The sequence below is a fragment of the Zosterops lateralis genome (genome assembly GCF_965231275.1).
Source record: "Zosterops lateralis genome assembly, chromosome: 15".
Classification (NCBI taxonomy): Eukaryota; Metazoa; Chordata; class Aves; order Passeriformes; family Zosteropidae; genus Zosterops; species Zosterops lateralis.
In genome coordinates this window covers 15,182,445-15,203,079 of record NC_139775.1, presented here as the reverse complement: position 1 = coordinate 15,203,079, position 20,635 = coordinate 15,182,445, and the positions used below count along the sequence as shown (strand labels likewise).

General features: G+C 55.5%; 1 protein-coding gene across 6 annotated transcripts in view; it reads right to left on the bottom strand.

Annotated features, from left to right (window-relative positions):
• Nucleotides 1-782: 782 nt before the first annotated feature.
• The window catches only part of CAPN15 (calpain 15), a 52,183-nt gene continuing 32,330 nt past the window's right edge, over nucleotides 783-20,635 (bottom strand). For 5 of the 6 annotated variants that reach the window (XM_083872555.1, XM_083872552.1, XM_083872553.1 and 2 more), the window contains 11 exons: nucleotides 16,131-17,625; nucleotides 12,670-12,878; nucleotides 11,679-11,862; nucleotides 8,541-8,764; nucleotides 7,576-7,701; nucleotides 6,886-7,038; nucleotides 6,571-6,732; nucleotides 5,744-5,970; nucleotides 4,944-5,104; nucleotides 4,511-4,689; nucleotides 1,153-4,030 (listed from right to left, as the gene is read on the bottom strand). In XM_083872555.1, coding sequence (XP_083728681.1) covers nucleotides 3,853-4,030; nucleotides 4,511-4,689; nucleotides 4,944-5,104; nucleotides 5,744-5,970; nucleotides 6,571-6,732; nucleotides 6,886-7,038; nucleotides 7,576-7,701; nucleotides 8,541-8,764; nucleotides 11,679-11,862; nucleotides 12,670-12,878; nucleotides 16,131-17,625 — 3,298 coding nt within the window. In that variant the 3' untranslated portion in view covers nucleotides 1,153-3,852. Of the gene's footprint in view, nucleotides 794-1,152; nucleotides 4,031-4,510; nucleotides 4,690-4,943; nucleotides 5,105-5,743; nucleotides 5,971-6,570; nucleotides 6,733-6,885; nucleotides 7,039-7,575; nucleotides 7,702-8,540; nucleotides 8,765-11,678; nucleotides 11,863-12,669; nucleotides 12,879-16,130; nucleotides 17,626-20,635 lie in introns of those variants that run through there. The other variant, XR_014591184.1, reaches the window with a different exon arrangement.

The following is a 20,635-nucleotide window of genomic DNA, read 5'->3' as shown; positions in this document are numbered from 1 at the left end:
CCATCCATCCTTCCCTTGGCCTCCTGCTCCCTCTGCCCATCCCCATCTCCTCCCTCAGACCTCAGGCTCAAGACTGACAGAGCCAAGGGATGACAAATTTCCTGCTGAAGCAACACCCTCCCTCAGAGCTGACGTGTCAAACACAATTTTATCTTTTTGCCACACAATTATTTGTAATTATAAAGCAGTTAATGCTGCCTCATCCCTTTGGGAATTGGGCACAATTAGGGTTTGATTTCACACCTCCATCCCTCCCATGCAGCACTCAGCCCTGTCTGTGATGTTGGGGGTGTTTTGAGGGATCCCAAAGTGTCCAGGTAGAATCACTGCCCTCCACTCTCAGCAATTGAAGGAGAGACTGATCATGATCAGAATCCGATTTTACTCAAGTTTTCCAAGAACTTTTACACCATTTCAGTGAGGTTAATAATTTCTACTACAATAATTAGGTTAAAAGATCATACAAACAACTCATACATTTTTCAACGTATCCATGTAGGGGGTTGATTGAATCTTCTTCTCTTAAGCAGGTTTCTAATCCCATCTTCTCATGAGCTCAAAGTTCTGTTTGTTCTTTCCAGGGCATCCCAGTCACCGACTAGATGTGCTGATTAAGTCTGTCTTACTCTTGTGAATCCCCTGTCCTGGGTTGCAGTGTAGGATGTACACAAAGTATTTATTCCATCTCCATGAGCTGCTGGAACCAGGTGGGGCAGTGTTTTCCCAGGCCCCTCCTTTGGGCTCTTCTGCTCATGGCCCATCAATGCCTTGCCCAGGACTCACAGGGAACTCCCTCCAGGAGCTCTCTCTGTTTAATGGGCCATCAAGGAGCCACTGCACGACTCCTCATCCCATTGGGAGATGCTCCCAATGCCCAGGGGGAGGAGCCAAGCATTCCCACCTGGAGAGAATCTGGGATTTGGGACAGGACAAGCAGCCCTGAGCCACTGGATTCCCAGAGGAGCAGAGCTCCCAGACCTTTCTGTGGGATCACTGCTTCAGGAAGAGCCCCTCACCTGGGCTGCTCCCCCCACCCTGCTCAGGGTGTGTTCTGACTCTGGCAGTGCTCCTTTGTGTTATTGCATTGATTTTATTTTATTTTTACCTTTTAACCTTTTTTCTTATTAAATTATATCTCTGACTTGGAGCCTCTCACTCATTTTGCTTTCAAACCACAACATCCCCATACTCCACTGCCACAGCAGGGAGATGGTGTCCCCTGCCAAATCTCCTGCCATGGTACCATTTCCTCCCGGTGTTTTGGCAGGGACGGAGCTCACCAGGAGGTGGAGGACACCATCACCCACCTGGGCTGCTCATCCTGACAAGGGCCACCAGCAGGTCACTGCTCTGAGCTGTCCCAGAGTGTCCTGGGCACTGAGCGGGGTGAGGGGACCCGTGGTGGCCCCAGAGCCCCCCAGGGATCACCAGGAGGCAGCAGAGAGGGTTAAACCCGGCTCCTCTCCCTGAACAGACTGAAGGAGAGGAGGCAGCGTGGCAATGCCCTCCCCGCCAAAATTAACTCTCCATCTGTTTCTCCCCGGCTGAGGCTGATGCCTTGTGACAGGGCCTTCTGAATGCAAAGATGTTTCGCCCCAGAAAAAAATAAAATAATAATAATAAAAAAATCTATTACAAGTTGCTGTAAGAAAAAAACGAAATCCTCTCCTTCTGCCTCTCCCTACTGGTCTCAAGGTGCCCACCCCGGGCGAGAGGGGGGCTGGCAGCAGCTCAGCCGGAAAATCCTCCCCTCGCCAGGCGGCCCCGCCAGCGGACAAAGGCACGGCAGGGGCTGGGGCTGCCCTGGGTGTTGGGAGGGGAGAGAGACAGAGCGGCTCCTGCAGCCCCAGCCCGGGCACGGAGCTTTGGAACGGCCGGGGAAACTGAGGCAGGAGAGAGAGAGCGGGTGGTGGGTGCCCTCTCCCGGCCAGGCCCTGCGTTTTATGGGAAATTCTGGGTTTTGCTTTTGTTTTGCTTTATTTCCCCCCTTTCTGCGTTTTCACACCCCCAAGTGCAGCTAAACAACTTCTAATTACCTTTTTTTTTTTTTTTTTTTTTTTTTTTTTTGTGTTCAGCTCTCCCCCCAGCACCATGGAAATTCTCATTGCTTTGACCCCCAAACCAGCCCCATCATCCCTTTTGTCTCTTCCACAGAAAAAAAACCAAAACAAAACAGGCAGCTTCAGTAAAAAACAAAACTTTATTTGGTCCATCAGAACCTGAGTTTGAAAACCACCCATGGATAATTCATATCATACAGGGATTACTGATCTGATTTACAATTGATAAAATATCCTATGATTCTGAAGAGCTGGACAGTATTTACAGGGTTAAAAATATTCACAGCTCAGAAAGACAGAGAGAGAGAGAGGAGAAAAAAAAAAGTGAAGGACAAATCATCCCAAGGAAGAAGGAGCTGGAAAGAGAGAAAACAGATCAACAAACAGAAATACAGACAGAGCTTGGCTCAGCAGCCCCGGCTGGGGGGTCAGGGCAGTCCCCCCAAAATGCCCAGGGGACACAGGGGGACACAGGGGGACACAGGGGACAGGTCAGGCAGAGCCCCCCACACCCACGCCCAGCCCAGCTGCTGGTGCAGGGTTTGGGGTGCAGGATTTGGGATGCAGGACCCCCCAGCAAGGTCTCTGCCAGAAGAGGGTCCAGCAGTGCCCATCGCCCCCCTCAGCTGTAAATCCACACAGCTCAGGAAGGAGATGAGACCCCAAAACACACACACACACACACACACAGGTCAAGTCAGAGAGCCACAATGCCCTGAAAACGAGGGGTGGAGCTCTCCCCAGGATCAGCCCCCACCTCGGAGCACCCACAGGGCCAGCAGCAATCCCAGTGCAGCTCAACTGCCTCCCACAGCACTCAGGCTCTGGATGAGGGGAGTTCTCCACTTCTCCCCCAAAACCACCCCCTCCCCAGCACATGGACTTTGTGGTGACTGCAGGGAACTCCCTGACCCCAGGTCTGTACCTGCTGCCCCTCTCCCTCCATGGGGCACAGGGGGAGCCCACGGGGCAGTGCTGGGGGCTGAGCCCAGCTGGGGGGGCCATGGCTTCTCTCCAGGCACTGCTCCCACCGGCTGCCTTTGCATAGTAACACTTGTGTGACAGGGAGAGAGAGGGGCCCTGGCTCTGCAGCCCCCCAGGCCTCAATCCCCACCCGGAGCTGAGACCTCAGAGTTTCACCCCAATTACAGCAAAACCCCCTCAAGCAGCAGCAATCTGTGCCCTCTCTCCCCACAGCCCCAGCACCCAGCATGGGTGGGGGGCACCCTGGCATGGGTGGCACCATCCTGGCGCCCCCCAGCCCAACCTCAGCACCACGCTGGTCCTGGCAGCAGACAAAAGGGGCAACGAGACAGCGGGAAGAGCCCGGGGACAGACGGAAGGTCACACAGACGGACAGACATCAGAGGTATATTCTTCTTTTTGCAGCGCCAGTGCCCCGGCGCCGCGGGAAGGGGCAGAGTCCTGAGCGTGGTGCCTGGGAAGGGTCTTGACAGCAACCTCCAGCCCCTCCCTCTCCCACAGCCCCCGGGGCGGGCAGAGGGCACCAGGCCCAGCACAGGTACGGGGCAGGTGGGATCCTGAGATGGCCCCGTGCCCCCGACTGCTCCTCGTAAAGTGCGTGGGGGGCAGCGGTGCCAGGGCAGGGGGAACTAACAGAGCTGGTGCTGGCCCTGAGAACTCACCCCGGCCCTGCAGCGTGGGGCAAAGTGCTGGGGGTGCCACTCTGGCTCTGCCCCACAGGTCAGCGCTGGTGGCTCGGGGGGACACCCTGGGCCAGAGGCTCGGTGACAGGAACGGGGCAGTGGGGTGGGGAGGGGGAGGCTCTTTGTCATAGGGGCCGGGGGCCGTGCAGCCCAGCGACCTCGGGCGTGAGCAGCGGGTTGTGGGTGCCCTTTGTCAGCATCCAGTCATTGAGGAAGGCCTGGGTGGCTTTGCGGTGCGCCAGGCGGTGCGTGATGGAGAAGCCGGCGTTACCCTCCAGCTGGGACAGGATCACCAGCACCTGCCTGTGGAGAGAGACACGGGCTCAGGGCAGCAGCCTCTGCCCTGGCAATCCCATCTCTGCCTCAGCAATCCCACCTCTGCCCTAACAATTCCACCTCTGCCCCGGCAATCCCACCTCTGCCCCAGCAATCCCACCTCTGCCCTGACAATTCCACCTCTGCCCTGACAATCCCACCTCTGCCCTGACAATTCCACCTCTGCCCCGGCAATCCCACCTCTGCCCTGACAATCCCACCTCTGCCCTGACAATCCCACCTCTGCCCCACCAATCCCACCCCTGCCACTGGAATCCCATCTCTGCCCTGGCTACATCACCTCTGTCCTAACAATCCCACCTCTACCCCACCAATCCCACCTCTGCCCTGGCAATCCCACCTCTGTCCTGACAACCCCACCCTGTGTGTACCTCCCTGCCAGCCCAGGCTCTGCCTTTCTCCCAGCCCCATGGCAGCCCCAGTGACCCACCCCTGCCTACCCCAGACCTGTGCAGGGGGGGGACGCTGTCCTGTGTCTTGAGGCTGCCACGTGTGGACACCACGTTGAAGCTGTCGGTGCAGTCGCACTGGACGTGCAGGTAGGACTTGGGGTGCCGGTTCTCCACCACCACGATGAGCCCTGCCCAGCCGTGGGTCAGGTAGTAGCAGGTCATCCCCTCACGGCCCTGGGGCAGACAGCAGGGAAGGGGATGAAGCCTCTGGGAACTCCAGAACATCCCTGAATCAAAACCCCTGCAGTGGCATCTTCCACTCTGCCCATCTGCTGGGGTGCCACAGGCTGCTCCAGGGGGCAAAAGGGGGTAGGTGGCTGGAGGTGCTGGCTGCCCAACCCCTGCCTGAGGACACCACAGGTCCAGGCTCCCCCTGGTAGCATCACCCCCCTCCCCACTGCAGCCCCTGCCCTGTGCCCCCCACCCACCTCGTGGCGCTCGCCCTTGTTCTCGGTCAGCAGGATGATGGCATCTGCCAGCGTGGTGGGCTGTGCCTCCACCTGCTCCACCATCACCAGCCGGGAGCTGTAGATGGCCAGGATGTAGCTGGAATAATCAGTGGCTGGTCTGCTGCTGGTGGGACTGGAAGCTGCAGAGACACCCAGAGGAAGAGGGATCAGTGAACTGTCACCAAGGCCACACTCCCCAGGAGGGTGGTACTGTTGGCATATACAACATGCAACCTCCATCCTCAAGAAAGTCTCCACGATCACAGGACCACAGAATGTGTAGGTTGGAAGAGACCTTCAAGACCATCGAGTCCAACCCAGCCCTGACACCTCAACTGGATCATGGCATCGAGTGCCACATCCAGTTTCCTTTTAAACACATCCAGGGATGGTGACTCCACCACCTCCCCAGGCAGACTATTCCAGTATTTAATCACTCTTTCTGTGAAAAACTTCTTCCTAATATCCAACCTGTATTTCCCTTGATGCAGCTTAAGACTGTCCTCTCATTCTATCAGTTGCTGCCTGAAGAAAGAGACCAACCCCTAGTTGTCCACAACCACCCTTCAGGGAGTTGTAGAGAGTGATCAGGTCACCTCTGAGTCTCCTTTTCTCCAGCCTAAACACCCCCAGCTCCCTCAATCGTTCTTCATATGGCTTGTTTTCCAATCCCTTCACCAGCTTTGTTGCCTTTCTCTGGACACGTTCAACCATCTCAACGATGGGAACCAAAAGGCTTTGGCACCTCTCCCTCCCCCAGGGCCCCTCCAGCCCCTCACCCTGGGCAGCAGGGCCGGCCAGGGCAGCGCTCCAGTGGTTGAAGGCACAGCACACGACGGCGTATTCGCCCGGCTCCAGCATCACGTCGCAGTTGACGAATTTCTTGACGGCTCGTTTGCTGTGGGCCATCAGCCGGCCCAGGCTCAGCTTGTTCCCACTGGTGAAGGTGGCCCGGAAAACCATGATGCACAGGTCCAGCAAGTGGCTGTCCACCGTGTCTGACCTCCTGTGTCAGGAAGAAGGGTCATATATCAGCCAGGACACAGAAGAGCTATTCCACTGCCCCAAATATCCAGCCCTGCATTCAGGAGTTGGTTCCAGCTAAACATGAGCAGTTACCAAAATTTGGAGAGATGGTGATGGGGGCCCATCCCTGAGCTCTGTGACCCTGGGGGATGCCATGTGGTGAGATGTCAATGTTTGGATTTCTTCTGGGCCCAGGGACTCACAAAATTGTGGAATCATTAATGTTGGGAAAGTCCTCTAAGATCATCGAGTCCAACCATTAACGCAGCACTGCCAAGGTCACCACTAACCCATGTCCCCAAGTGCCACATCCATAAGGTTTTTAAATCCTTCCAGGGATGGTGACTCCATCACTGCCCTGGGCAGCCTGTGCCAGGGCCTGACCACCCTTTCAGTGAAGAAATTTTCACCAATATCCCATCTAAACCTCCCCTGGTGCAACTTGAAGCTGTTTATTACCCTTGTCCTGTCTGAAAGCAGAGCCTGACTCCCACATGGCTGCACCCTCTTGTCAGGGAGTAGTGCAGAGCCAAAAAGTCCAGGCTGAGCCCTCCCAGTTTTGCTGCCCTGCCCAGCTCACCTGCTGCCCTCCTGGAAGAGAGCAAACTCCAGAGCTGCACGCTCCAACACCGTCAGCGACGTCACTGTCACCGGCCCGTTGGCCTTGTTGGGGAACATGCCCTGCACACGCACCTCGTGCCAGTCCGAATGGAGCTTGCAGATATCCACAGAGTCAAAATACCTGTAGAGAAGCCAGGTTCAGTCCTGATGGGGCACCCCACATGCTGCAGGACATCCACATTCCCTATGGATGACCAGTCCCGCCTGCCCCATTGTGACCCCGTGGCCCCTTTTCCATCCCTGCCCTGTTCCCTGCCCTCTGGCAGTGCCATACTTGATGAAGTCGCTGTACTCCATCCAGAAGACGCCCTCGCTGCTGCCATGGGGCATCAGGTCGTGGCGCAGGGGCAGTGGCCAGTGCGGCCACTCGTCCGACCAGCTGCCGTTCCAGGAGAAGCGGCCCCAGGGATTCCGGAGACGCAGCAACCTGGGGGAAGGGGAAGTGTCAGAGCCCCAGGAGGGAGAGGAACCCAGCCTTCCCCCACAAAGGACACCCCACTGCCTCGCAAAGCCCTGACAGTATCTCAGAACTAATGTGTCACCCACATTGTGGACCCAGATGTCCCTGTCCTGTGATTCTGTACCTGCCCTTCCCTGCCCAAAGGGGCTCAGCCAGGGAGAGGCTGCTGGCTGAAAATACAGCTTCCTACAACACCCATTTCTATCCCTCCTCCACTCAAAGGCAAGCAGTATGCTCTGAAGTGAGCTCAACTCAGTCCTCTGTGTCTTGTAAGACCAGATGAAACATTCTACCCTTGGACACGGAGCCAGCACCAGGCAAGGACAACTTATATGACAACAGCATTTATGTGACACCCTAGGGCAGTGTCATCCTTGCTGGCCATGAGGACGGGACACCAAAGAGTCCCCAGGGTCCTGTCCAGCATGCCCTCAGTTCTCTGTCCCCAGGGTTTCTGCTGGCAGGAGCAGCTGCAGTGGCATGGCAGGCTCCAGCCCAGCTCACCTGAAGCCCTGGACGTCCCGCACGTCCAGGATGGAGTAGGCGTGCCGGGGCCGCAGCCCCATGCTCTCGTAGGCCACGTCATCCACCTTCATGTTCCCTCCGCCGCAGGACGCGCCCATGAGGAACCTGCACGGGGACAGCAAAGCCTCGGGGTCCTGCCAGGCCTGGCATGGGGGGAAGCTCATTCCTATCACTCAAGCTTCCTCCCAGGAGGATCCTGGATGTTCCCTCTCTTCAACAACACTGTTGGGATCAATAACACCCCGCAGGCAGTGCCCAGAGCTCCCTCCCCTTGCCCACACGCACACTGAGCCCAGGCTCCAAGGAGAGCTGCTTTGCCTCAAACCTCCCCTGATTTCTGCCAGGCCTCAAGGTCCTGCCCACTACAGCTGGCTGGCAGAAAGGCAGGTGGTCCATCAGCTAGACAAGTTGGCAGGGGTGAGGACACTATTTGGGGCAGGAGGTGTGCACCAGTCAGGTTTAGAGGGACACCATGTGCTGGGAGATATCCATCCCTGTGGCCCCATAGCCCAGCCTTCAGCCAACCCAGCTGCCCTGCTGCCCAAGTGATGAGCAGGAGGTCTCTGCTCTGGCTGTGTCCCCTCTAGACCAGCGTGAGCCAGGTGTCATTAGCAAAGATGTCACATATGGGCAGAAGACATGGGCAGGGTCAAGCCCATTCACACAACAGAAAAGCTCAAAGCAAAGCAAGGGGACTCAGTGCCACTTCCCAACTCCTGCAAGACAGCAGTGACGTGCAGGGGAAGTTCATCAGGCTCTTAATTTTATATGAGAATTACTCACAGGAGAAATAATTTCTTAGAGCTTTGAGTGGGAGCTCCACCAATGCTCCAGATGAGTGGCAAGGGTGGAGGACTCTGCTCCAGCTAATGCAGTAACCCCTCTCCTGAACCTCTAAAGACAAGAATGCTCCTCCTCACCCCCCTGCTCCTGCCTTGTCTTACCCAGCCTCCTTAGAGCTCAGCATTTTGGCCCAGATGAGGTCAGTGTCGATGGGCTCCTCGCGAGGGTTGGTGGAGCTGACCTGCAGCATCAGGCTCTCGCAGGGGGCCCCCGTGAGCGTGGCCAGCCCCTCGATGGCACGGCCCGCCTGGAGGGCGAAGTACGAACCGTGCAGCTTGGCCAGAGCCTTCTCAATGAGGGCCACCCACAGCTGCTTCCTCTGGGCCTGTAGAGAGAGAGGGAGGGACACGTCACCACCGTGGGCAGGAGGTGGGAAAGCCTCTCACACCCATCCCGGGGTGGAGCAGAGGCAGGAGCAGCAAGGCCGTGCCAGGAGCTTGTCCCCTTGGCCATGGGTGACCTGTTTGCTCTTTGGTCAGTGTTTTGTTTGCAGAGTTCAATTCCCCTTGGGAAGAAGTCCTGGAATGAACAGCCAAGAGGCCTGGATGCTGACAGAGCTGCACCCTGGGGTGTCCAGCAATCAGGCTGGCAGGGTGGGTGCCCACCCTGAGCCCCTTCTGTCCACTTCAACCTGAACTTAGAACCATTTAATAATGGAAGAGGATACCAAGGCCACCAGAGCTCAAAGAGCATTTGGACAAAGCTCTCAGGCACAAGGTGGGATTGTTGGAGCATCCTGTGCAGGGCCAGGAGTTGGACTCATGATCCTTGTGGGTCCCTTCCCACTCAGGACATTCCAGGATCCTGTGATGTGGAGCACATCTGGAACAGCTGCCTTTAACTCACACATCTCTGCAAACCCAAACCAACACCCCTTTGGCTGAGGAGGTTGTACAGTCCAGAGCACACACAGCCATGGGACTGACTGGATTCCACCAGGGAACACAGACACTGCTTCAAGGACAAGCTCCAAAAACTTGGGACTGGCAAAGTCCTCTACTCCAGCACAGGGAGGAACTACAAGGCCTAATTACAAGATCCAAGTTTTTTTCCCAGCAAATGGGGTTTGGTATCCAGTGCTTGGAGAGCAGCAGGGAAAATCACTGGTACATTGTGCCTGTGTGACTCACAGGTGGCAGCCAAGAGCTGGCAGAGGAAAGGAGGGCAGTGAAGATTTCCTTCTGATGGATCAAGAGAGCTTAAAACTGCTTTTTGCTGGTTTTTGGGTCCCTCACTCAACAAAATCCATGTTGTTTATTTCTGCCTGAACCACAGCCAGGGAGCTCAGATAAGAGCCTGATTTTCCTTTATTTTTAAAACTCCGATTTTCCTTTTTTATCCCCCAGCTCCCACAGCTGAACACTCAGCAGAAAAATCTCATCACGATTCAGATGCTCGTGGAAACAGAGGCAAGTCCAGCCCATGTGAAAACCTCCAATCTTTAAAAAAACTCTAAAAGCAGACTTGAAATTCATGAAAGATGGAAAGAAAAGGTAAAAACCAAGAGAGGTAAATCTTATGCTGAAATAAAGAAATGCATCTGTATCCTCTGTGTACTGAGAGGCAGAATGCAGACACAAACTCCTTCTTCTTCCTTTCTTTGAAGTTTGAGTCCTGTCTTGACATGGCTGTGTGTCAAACCTCAGACTGGATTTGCAGAACGAAATCCAAGCCAGCAGCTCCTCCTGACATTGGTACTTTGTTTTCTTTGGCAGATTTTGCCCCCTGAGTTTCAATAGAGACGTTCTCAGTCTCCTTCATGGACGTGATCCCAGCAAGAGCCCCTGGGCCTGGCAGGCAGGGCAGGGCAGAGAGATGTCCTGGAGGGGCTCAGGGAGCTCCACTGATCCGAGCAGATGCCACCCCAGTGTGCTCAGAGCAACTGGGCACTGATTTGGAACAGGCTGCTCCATGTGCCATCCCCTCCTTCTCCACAGTCCCTCCCTGGCACAGCCAAGCTGACAGACCTCCCCTCAGAGGAAAGTAACAGCTTTCCCTCAGTCCCTTGCAATGCAAAACACAGGTTAAAATCTTTTCCTTTTAGAAAACATTTTAAGCTTTCCCTGCAAGTGAAGTGGCTGTGGTGGAAGGAAGGGTGAGGGAAAAGCAACTGTAAATGAAACTTCTTCACTGCAGCCTGAGAAATGCCAAAAGGGCTCTAAATAGGGGCATATTGTGGCCTCAAAGAGTTCAGCTGTCTTGAGGACACAGCAAAGAGCTGCAAACAGGGGGCAACCAGTGCTGGATCTTCCATTTGTGTTACAACATCCCCTGGCAGCTCCAGGCTTGGAGCAGCTGGGAAGTACCTGCTGGGAAAGGACCTGGGAGTGCTGCCTGGCAGCAGCTGAACATGAGTCAGATGTGCCCAGGTGGACAAGAAGGTCAATGGCATTTGGCTCAACAGGAAGGACATTGAGGGGCTGGAGCTTGTCCAGGGAAGGGAACAGAGCTGGGGAAGGGGCTGGAGCACCAGGAGAGGCTGAGGGAGCTGGAAAGGGGCTCAGCCTGGAGAAAAGGAGGCTCAGGGGGGACCTTGTGGCTCTGCACAACTCCCTGACAGGAGGGGACAGCCAGGGGGGATCAGGCTCTGCTCCCAGGGAACAGGGACAGGACAAGGGGAAACGGCCTCAAGTTGCACCAGGGGAGGTTTAAGACTGGATATTGGGAAAATTCCTTAATGAAAGATAGTGATGAAAGATGCCTAAATAAAGGCATTGGAATGGGCTGTCCAGGGCACTGGTGCAATCACCATCCCTCGGAGTGTACAAAAACAAATCAGTGTGGTGCTTTGTGGCAGGGGGTATTTGATCACTGGTTGGGCTTGATGACCTTTGGGACCTTTTCCAACCTTAGTGACTCTAAGACTCCAAATGCAGCATCCCATAGTCTTAAGTTCGTCAAGGGAAATACAGGTTGGATATTAGGAAGAAGTTTTTCACAGAAAGAGTGATTAAATATTGGAATAGTCTGCCCAGGGAGGTGGTGGAGTCACCATCCCTGGATGTGTTTAAAAGGAAACTGGATGTGGCACTTGATACCATGACCCAGTTGAGGTGTTAAGGCTGGGTTGGACTCTATGATCTTGAAGCTCTCTTCCAACCTACACATTCTGTGATTCTGTGATTCTGTAGGGGCCTCACACAAACCCCAGCAGTGCCTCTCCTGGCAGAGCCTGGGCTGAGTAGAGCACTGCCCACCACCCCTGCTTCCCCATTTCCCCATTTCACCATGGCACCAACCTGGGAGAAGAGCAGGTAGCCGCACTCGTCGCAGGGCAGCATGTCATCCACCAGCACCGTGGTCCACGTGCCGTCCTTGCACAGCCGCACCTGGTAGGCGCCCTCGGGGCACAGGCTCCTGGTGATCATCACCCTCTCCACCAGCTCTGGCCGCTCGGCCAGCACGGCCAGGGCGCTCAGGAACCTGCAGGGCAGGTGGGGTGGCCTCAGAGGTGGGGCAGCACCACCTGCCCGGCCATGCAGAGCTGGGATAGGGGTGAGGCAGAGCATGGGATACAGCCTGGGGGTGTAGAGGTGTCTTATCTCTGCCTGGGCCAGCCCTGACACCTCGACAGTGAAGGGTTTGGTAGCAGGATGAACCTCACCGACCCCTGTGAGTTCTTGTCTTGCTTGAAGGAGTGAAACAACGACAGCAGGAGAAAAGAGGAGGCTGTTCAGGGTTAATTTAACTGCTGGCTTTATTCATCAGGGGATCTGCCCCAGCAGACACCCCTCAGCAGAAGCAGTGGGGAAAAAAAGGGGGGAAACCCCTGAATGTAACACCTTTTATTGGGGGGAGGAACTCAGGGATGGGTTTAACTGGGGACAAATCAGGGGCCAAAGGGCTCTCTGAATAAATGACACACAGTGTAACAAATCAATAACTCGGGTGGGGAGACAGCTGAAGTCTTGTCCAATCACTTGGGGTCCTCAGTGGAACTTTGCAGACTTTTGGGAGAGACCCCAAAGTGACAGACAAGGCCCAGGGGCTGGAAAACTTCTGACTGACACATAACTGGGGTTGGGATGAAACCAGTGAGGGTGGGACATGGGTGACATGGGGCAAACCATTATAACTTATAAAAATGAACTTAATACAAGGAATAAAACTGATAAAACCAAAACCACACCTCTACATGGGGGTATAAATGGGTTTGAGTAGGGCTGAGATGGAGCTGGAGGAAGAAGGGGGTAAAGAGGGAAGGGGAGGGAAGGGTTGACTCGCCCTTACCAGCAGTTCCCCAGCAGTCCCTGCAGGATGTCCGAGGGCCGGGGCGTGCGGAACACTGACCACTTCACTGACCGGTCCTTGAAGATGCTGCAGTTGATCTCGTGGGGCCTCAGCCACTGCTTCACCCTCTGCTGGACACTGTCACCTTCTGGGAACCCCACGGACTTGGGCCCAGGGGGGAAACTGTCGTCTACAAAATTGACTTTGTTCTGTGAGAGCAAAAGGCAAGGAGAGCATCAGTTGGAGCCACTTGGGACTGGGGGGTCTGGAGAGTCTCCCTGAGAGACAGCAGAGCCTCCTGCCTGGCCTAGGCAGTCCTTTCCCAGCTCTACAAGGGGGCAGGATTAGGCTGGTATCTGCTGGCAGCAGCAGAGATGCTTTTTGTGCTTCAGGTCCAGCATTCAGCCTTTCCTCGGGCTCACCTCTCCGGCCCCAAGCTCTGAGCTGTGACTCCAATCTGCCTTTTTGTGTTTCACAGGAGCCTCCCCGGGCAGGGACAGTCTCACACTTTGTGCTGGTGCTAAAAGCTGGGCTGTGGGGTGCCTTGGCTGCCTCCAGAAGCAGCAAAGCCTGCAAATGCCAAGGCTGTGAGGAGCCACCTGGCACATAAACACACCTCACCCCGAGCCTTGTCCCTGCTCCAGAGGGGACAGGCTGGGCTTGGCAGCCCTGTGCCATCCCCAGACACGTCCATGAGGGATGGCAGGGGCAGCTTTTGCAATTGCATTCAGCCAGGCCACAACCAGACAAGCAATTCCAGAGTGAGGGTATCCCACATCCCAGCCCTCCTGCAATAGCTGCTGTGTAATAAATAAATAGGATGGGTGGAGGGGCAGGTAATCCCATAGGCATTAACCACATGGATGGAAGCACAGAACTTCACCAAGTGGAGAAGGGTGGCTTTTTCAGTCTAACACAGGGTGAAATGAGAACAGGTGTTTCTTTGTTATTGTTAATTAAATTAAATTAAATTCTTTCAGCAAAAGCTGGCTCTGATTTAAATTAGCTTTATGCACACTGAATTAGTAGTTGACCTCCTCTTTTGTGGTAATCCTACCTGAATGATCCCTTTGTGGTGCCTCAATTAGCACCTCCAGCTCCTCTTTTGCAGGAGGGTGTTTTCCAGCTAATACTTGTCCTGCTCTCTCTGGGGAGCATCTGCCTGGTGCAGGGAGGAGCAGCCACAATTCCAGCAGCCTCAGCCACATCCTGGCTGGGGACCTGGATGTGACCCATCCCTGCACAAGGATCTCTGGGCTTTGCAGGAATTTGCTGTGCAGGGCCATGAGGACACGAGGTAGGGGATTCTCCTCTGCTCTGTCCTTGTGAGACCCCAGTTTTGTCCATCTCTGGAGGACTCAGCACAAGAAAGAGGTGGATCTGTTACAACAGGACCAGCACGGAGATGCTCTGTGGGCAGGATCCCCTCTGCTCTGGAGCCAGGCTGGGAGAGCTGGGGGTTATCACCTGGAGAAGGCTCCATGGAGATATTAGAACCCCTTCCAGTGCCTAAAGGGGACTTATTAATAAGAGGGAAAGCAACTTTTCACATGGACAAGCAGTGATGGGACAAGGGGAAAGTTTTAAACTAAAAGGGGAGACATTTAGATTGGACACTGGGGAAAAATCCTTCTCTGTGAGGGTGGGGAGGCCCTGCACAGGCTGCCCAGGGAAGCTGTGGCTGCCCCATCTGTGCAAGTGTTCAAGCCTGGGCTGGACAGGATGTGGAGAAACTTGGTCTGGTGGAAGGTGAGGTGGGTTGGCAGGGTTGGAATGAGATGAGCTTTAAGGTCCCCTCCAACCCAAACCATTCTGATTCTATGATTCCAGTGGAAGAGATCAGCTCTGCACTGCTCCCCAACAAAGGGTAAAGCTAAAATATGGACCACACATTGATAAAAGTTGGAAAAGGCATCCCTGGAATAGCAGAGGAAGGAAAACCCACAGCAGGAGCTGGAGCAGAAATCCTGGCAGGGCACAAGGGGCTGCTCCACATGACGTGGGGCAGGGACAGCAGATGGGGGAGAACTTGGCCAGCCTGACTCCTGCAGGGAAGGCTGAACAGCCTGGGAAATGCTGGGGCAGCAGGGAGAGCAGGGGCTGCCTCACACGCCTGCCTGACCAGGAGGGACACAGAGAGCAGAGTGAGCACAAGGAGGGGAGCAGCACTGTCCCTCCACTGCTGCCAGGCCCAGCCTCACACCTGAACACTGCCAGAGCACAGCTGAGGGGGATTTTTGGGAGATGGCCCAGGATCTAACAGCCCATTACTGGTGGGTTAAGGAGCACAACAGGCTCAGCCAAGGCTCTGACTGAGCACTGCAGGACAGGGCAAGGCAGCTCCCCTTCCTGGCAGTGCCACGCTGCTAATTCAGCCTGGCCATCATCATGATTCATCCTTCAGGCCTGATTCCTGATGTAACAGATGTTCCCTGCCTACAAAAGAGGCTATTCACTTGCTTAAAAGATGGGGATAAGCAGAATCTGGGTCTCTGCTATAAAGACACCCACGCCTGTTAGGAAGGACATGCAGCAATTTAAAAAAACCACAAGGCCAAACAAGATCATTCTCAGAGCTTCCCCTCCGAGCCAAACATCTCTGTTCGTTCCCTGGACTGTGCAGTGGAGGCACAGGAATGGACACAAGGCAGGAAAAGCTTTGTCTGTACGTCAAAATGGGACTGCAACTCCCTTTCCATCTGGTCCAGAAGAGCTGGAGGCTTCCCCCAGAAGGAGGCCAGAGAAAGCAGCATTCACAGGAGCTTTTAATGCCATACAGGGAAAAAAAAATGAGGCCATCAGAGTGATGTTTGAGGCTGAAATGAGGCTGAAACCCAACTGACTGGAGCACACACCTCACAGTGGGAAGGTGGGTGCTGGCATGTACTCCTGAGACCTTCAGCTAGAGCTCAGCTGGCCTGCCAGGAGGAGCTATTTGTGCTGCACCTCTGCATTTGCAACACCCAAACCAAGAACACCAAGGCCCAGCCTGTGGTTCTGAAACACCTGCAGTTGCTGGCAGTGGCAGCAGTTCCTCTGCCTGCTCTCTCATCCTGAGCCTCAGCTCTTTACAGCCCAGATTTCCTGCATCCACAGACAGCAGTGCCACCAGCAAACCTGGACATACTCCCCACCTTTCCTACCATTAGACACTGGAAGGAGATGGACTGACCACCTAGGGATGTCCCCTTCATCCCAGAAGTTATCTCCCAATGATTTAAAATACCACTGGGTAAAAGAGTTAACAGGTTTAGCACTAGGTTTTAGACTTCCTCACCCTTGCACCAGGAGTGTGCTGCATGGGCTGTCCTCACCCCAGAGATCAAAATATGACATTTCAGTGCTAACAACAGCACCCAGCTGTTCCAAGGGAAGATCCCTGGAACACCAGGCATGGAAAGTGCTGCCCCAGAGCTACAGGGGAGGCAGAAATGGAAGATAAAGAACAAACAATCACTCACCTCCCGGCAGAAAGTCACGATGTTTTCCCACAAGGCTTTGGCTTCACCCTCATCTGTTTGCCTCCTCTTCTCCACGTGCATGCTCTCCCTCCTCTTGAGGGGCTTGAGCCCCTTGTGCTGAGCCACGTACTGCTGTGGAGTGTGGCAGGCTCCACAGTGCTTGGCCTTCACCTCGTTCAGCAGGGTGCAGGCAGGACAAGCCCACTGGCCCTGCCTGTCCTGCCCACCAGGTGTTGGGGCCGGGAAGAGCCGGGCGACCTTGCGGGCAGACGGAGCTTTGGGGCCGCAGGAACAGCCAGCCCTGTCCGAGGCGCCGCAGTCGGGGCAGCGCGGGGCCGGCTCGCTGGGAGCCCCGTGCTCCTGGAAGCCGTGCAGCTTGGAGGAGCCACACACCTTGCACTTCTGAGCCTGCGTGGGGTTCTTGAGGGTGCACTTGGAACACGACCAGGTGGTGAAGTCGGGGCTGGAAGGGCTGCATGGGGTGAACCTCACCGAGTCGCCCACCAGGTTGATGGTGTCGCTGCCTTTCTGGGCGCTGCAAACCTCGCACTTGCCGGCCCCGGCGGAGTTGAGGAGGGAGCAGGAGCTGCACTTCCAGTGGGACGGGCTGACCTCCATCTCCTCCTCCAGCACGCTCAGCCGTTTGTTGGACAGCAGGTCTGGGAAGCGTGTGGCAGGGGCAGCCCTGGCCTGACCTTGGGGAGAGCCCTTCTGCCCCACGGCGCCCGTAGCTGTGGGCTGGGAGCCTTCAGGGCCCGGCATCTGCAGCTGTGGGGGCACCTCCCGCCGGCTCCGGGGCACAGGGTTGTTCTGGAGCCCTGGGGAGAAGGGGCTGAAAGCTGGGATCTTCTGGGAATCTTGTTCCATAGCCACGGGGCCGTGGGTGGCCATGGCATCACCATCAGAGATCTCTGCAGAGACTAAAGGCTGCGGGGTGGAGGGGGCCATGTGGAACCCGGCCGGGGTGATGACTTCAGGGACGACCAGCGCCTCTGGTGGGATCTTGGGCAGGGAGAGCTTGCGTGGGCCACCGCAGGCCGAGCAGGAGTTGGCCACGGGCGTGTTGTGCAGGGTGCAGCGCTGGCAAGCCCAGCCGCTCTCCAGCTCCGCCTCGTCGGGGCTTTTCCCCTCTGAGTCCTCGCTGCTGCTTTCTGCCTTGGCAGCCTCCTCCTTGGACGTGCCCTTGGGCTCCATCAGCACGGCAGGCTTGGGCAGGATGCCGTTGATGACGGGCAAGGGGGAGCCGCTGGGCCCCGGCTCGGGGGTAAAGCCACACACCTCGCAGGTTTCTTTGCCCAGAAAGTTCCTGAAGGTGCAGCGGGCACAGGCCCACTTCTGCTCCTCCACGCTGAGGCGCAGGATGTGGTTGAGGTCGGGTTTCTGGCGGGGAGCCTCACAGATGGAGCACTGCCGCTGGCCCACGGGGTTGAGGAAGGTGCAGCGTGTGCAGGACCACTCACGGACTGCAGCCATGGAGCCAGGAGAATGGGAGTGGCTGCAAGAGAGGAGACACAGTGTGAGGTTGAGGCCAAAGACACTCAATAGGCAGCAGTGCCACGTGTTTCCTGGGCTGGCATGGTCAGGACCTTGCCTGCAGGAAGGGAACAACCATCAGTCCAGTCACTGCTCTACAGGCACTTGCTCCTCTGGCACTGACAAATTCTCCAAGTGCGTGGCAATGCATTGCCTTCCATCCAAAATGCTCCAGGGAGGGCAAAAGAGAAGCAGCCCAGCACCCACTGACCCCATTCTCACAGTGGGGTTGTACCCTGGTGAGCAAACACACCATATCTGTGCCCAACCCTGGCAACTTTGTATGTCTGCAGCTCCTCTGGAACCTTTTACAGGAGGTGACACCTTGCTCTGCCTTCTTGCTGTTCTAGCATTAACTCTTTCCTCCTTCTCTACTCCACCCCACCTCTGTCTCACTTTCTGTTCCTATCTCCCTCCTCTCCTTTCACACCACACACTTATCCACACTGCGATAATTCCACACCAGACACCACCAAGCCAAGGAAGGCAGGCTTTGGTGTGCAGAGGTGTTTTTACATCACCCTAGGTAGGTTTTGGGGCCAGAAGCTCCAGCCAGCCTGGGAGCAGCAGCTCCACGGTGCAGCAGTGCCAGGACAGCCCACCAGCAGCTTCCAAACTCAGCAAAGAGGGGCACCATGTCCCAGCTCCAGCTGCTTCCCCACTTATCTGTGAAGCAGAGAGGCCAAAATGCCCCTCTGGCTGCACCAGGCGTTGGTTTCACCTCCAGCGTTGCCTGGGAATCCCTGAAACTCTCTGATGGGAGAACAGTCCAACACACAACATCTTGTCCCAGGGCAGGAAGTCACAATTACATTTTCTAGGCAGGTTCAATTTTCAGGAAGTGCAGCAGCAGCACCAACTCCATGGACCATGGCAATCCCTGGGTTGCCAGAGCAGTCTTCCCCCAGTGTGGTGCTCTCAGGATGCCATGTGTGCCCTCACACTGGGAACAAACCCAGCCCTGCACAGTGCCCTTTGTCCCCTGCCCGGGGTCATTTTCTGCAGCTTGGAGCAAAGGTGGGGCTAAAGCAGAGTTTCCTGCTTCCTCCTCCTTCACACAAGGACAAAGCAGTTCTCCCTCAGATAAACATCCACCAGGAGCCCAGAGCCCTCCCTCCACACACTCCTGCTCTCAGATAAGATGGCCAAGTCTTAAAGCCAGTCTTGAAGCCCAGCTCCAGGTCAGTTGTACCTCTCACCAGCAGAGCAGAGCCCTGCCAAGCCCTTCCACCCTGCTCTGCCTGCCTGAGACCACAGACAGGGTCAACTGTGCAGAAGAAGCCTCCAAGTCCATCCCACGCTCTCAGCTCTTCCCAGAAACAGCAAAGTCAAACCTCCAGAGACCAAGAGCAGCCTAAGTCATGGGAGCTGCACCTCAGTGGGCTCACCACTGGCTCCCCCTCCAGCGTCCCTTCAACCACCACAGTGGCTGGAACAAAGGGAAGGAGGGTGGTTAATCCCACAAAGGGCAGGCACAGACAGCTCTGAGATGCCGGTGCAGCCTGTGGAAGGAACCGGGTCCTGGCTGGCCTCCAGAATCCCAAGCAGCAGCACCTGCACACGCAGCTTCCCAAGACTCTGAGCAGACTGCAATGCAGCAGAGAGGTCTGGAGGGGCAGAGGATGCAGCCAGAACCCCCCTGGGGAGGAGGGAAGTGACCCTCCCTTTGGCTGGTACATGAGAAACTCTCCTGGGAACACTCCAGCAGCAGCAGCAATTCAACCACATTTCCACACCATGCTCCACAGCCACTGGAAGAGCAGCTCCATCTCACAGAGATCAGATATAACCTTCAACTCCCTTCTTAAATCAAACGTTTCTCTAAATAAAGCCTGAAATCAAGAAATCCATTTTATTGCAAGAGAGAGCTTGAAAATTCATTCTGGTTCATATACGGTGCCTGCATCGTTTGAACTCTGCAAGGTGTTTATTTACTGGAGTTATTCCCAGCTAAAAGAAATCTAAACATTGATTTTTCTGCCTCAAGTCCTACAGCTGGGAGCCACTGTACATCCCTCTCCCCTGTGGCAGCACCATGTCCACAACATCTGAAAGGGGAGATCATTCCTCAAGCAGAGGAAGGGAAGGAGCTGCTGCCCAGCTCTGGCAGTAAATGGGACCATGAAGGGCACCATGATCCTGTCACATCCATTTGTCTTACTGGGTGAGGTTCATCAAACCACAGCAAAAGGCAAGGGAAGGCTGTCAGCAACCTGTGCCATCCTCCTGCAGTGCTCCACACTCAGTGCACACTGTGCAGGAGAGCATTGGCTCCAAAAATCCCCCCCAAAATGTGGATGCTGTGGATTGGGACACACAGCCACAATCTCCCTCCTGCAATCCCTCACATATCCATGGTCCTACTCAGTAGGCAAAGGCTTCCAGCAATGCCACCACAGGACTGTGGAAGGAATCACCCTGTCCCTTCCTATAGAGAGGAGAAAACTCAGGGTAACCTAAAAGACAGAAGTACCACCCAAGTTAAGATGAGCTGCATGACCAGACCTGCTTGATGTGGCATCAGCAACAAGCTGCAGGCTCAGGGAAGGCAGCACCATTTCACTTGGCTGGGTGGGAGATCCAGGCTCCAGGACACTGCAGAGTCCTGGAATGGCCCTGGAGAGCTGTGACATTCTCTGGTCACACTGTCCCCCTCCTGGTCCCATCTTTGTGCCCCATGCAACAGGAGTCAGCCCCTAACACAAGCCTTCCAAAAGGACCATCAGCTCATCTCTCAAAGGTCCTGCAGTGGCTGGGCCACCAGTATGACAAACTCCCTGCCTTTTGTTGTACATTGTGGTGCCCAGCAGCCACACAGTTTTCCCTGAAAGTGAATAGGAGACACACAGCATGGCAGAGGACATGGGACATAAACCTTCAGCTGTGCCCCACAGTTCCAGATTCCCAGCCCCAATCCCCCAGCCTTGGTGACTGGCAGGACACCAGCCTGCTTTCCCCACACTCCTGCCTAG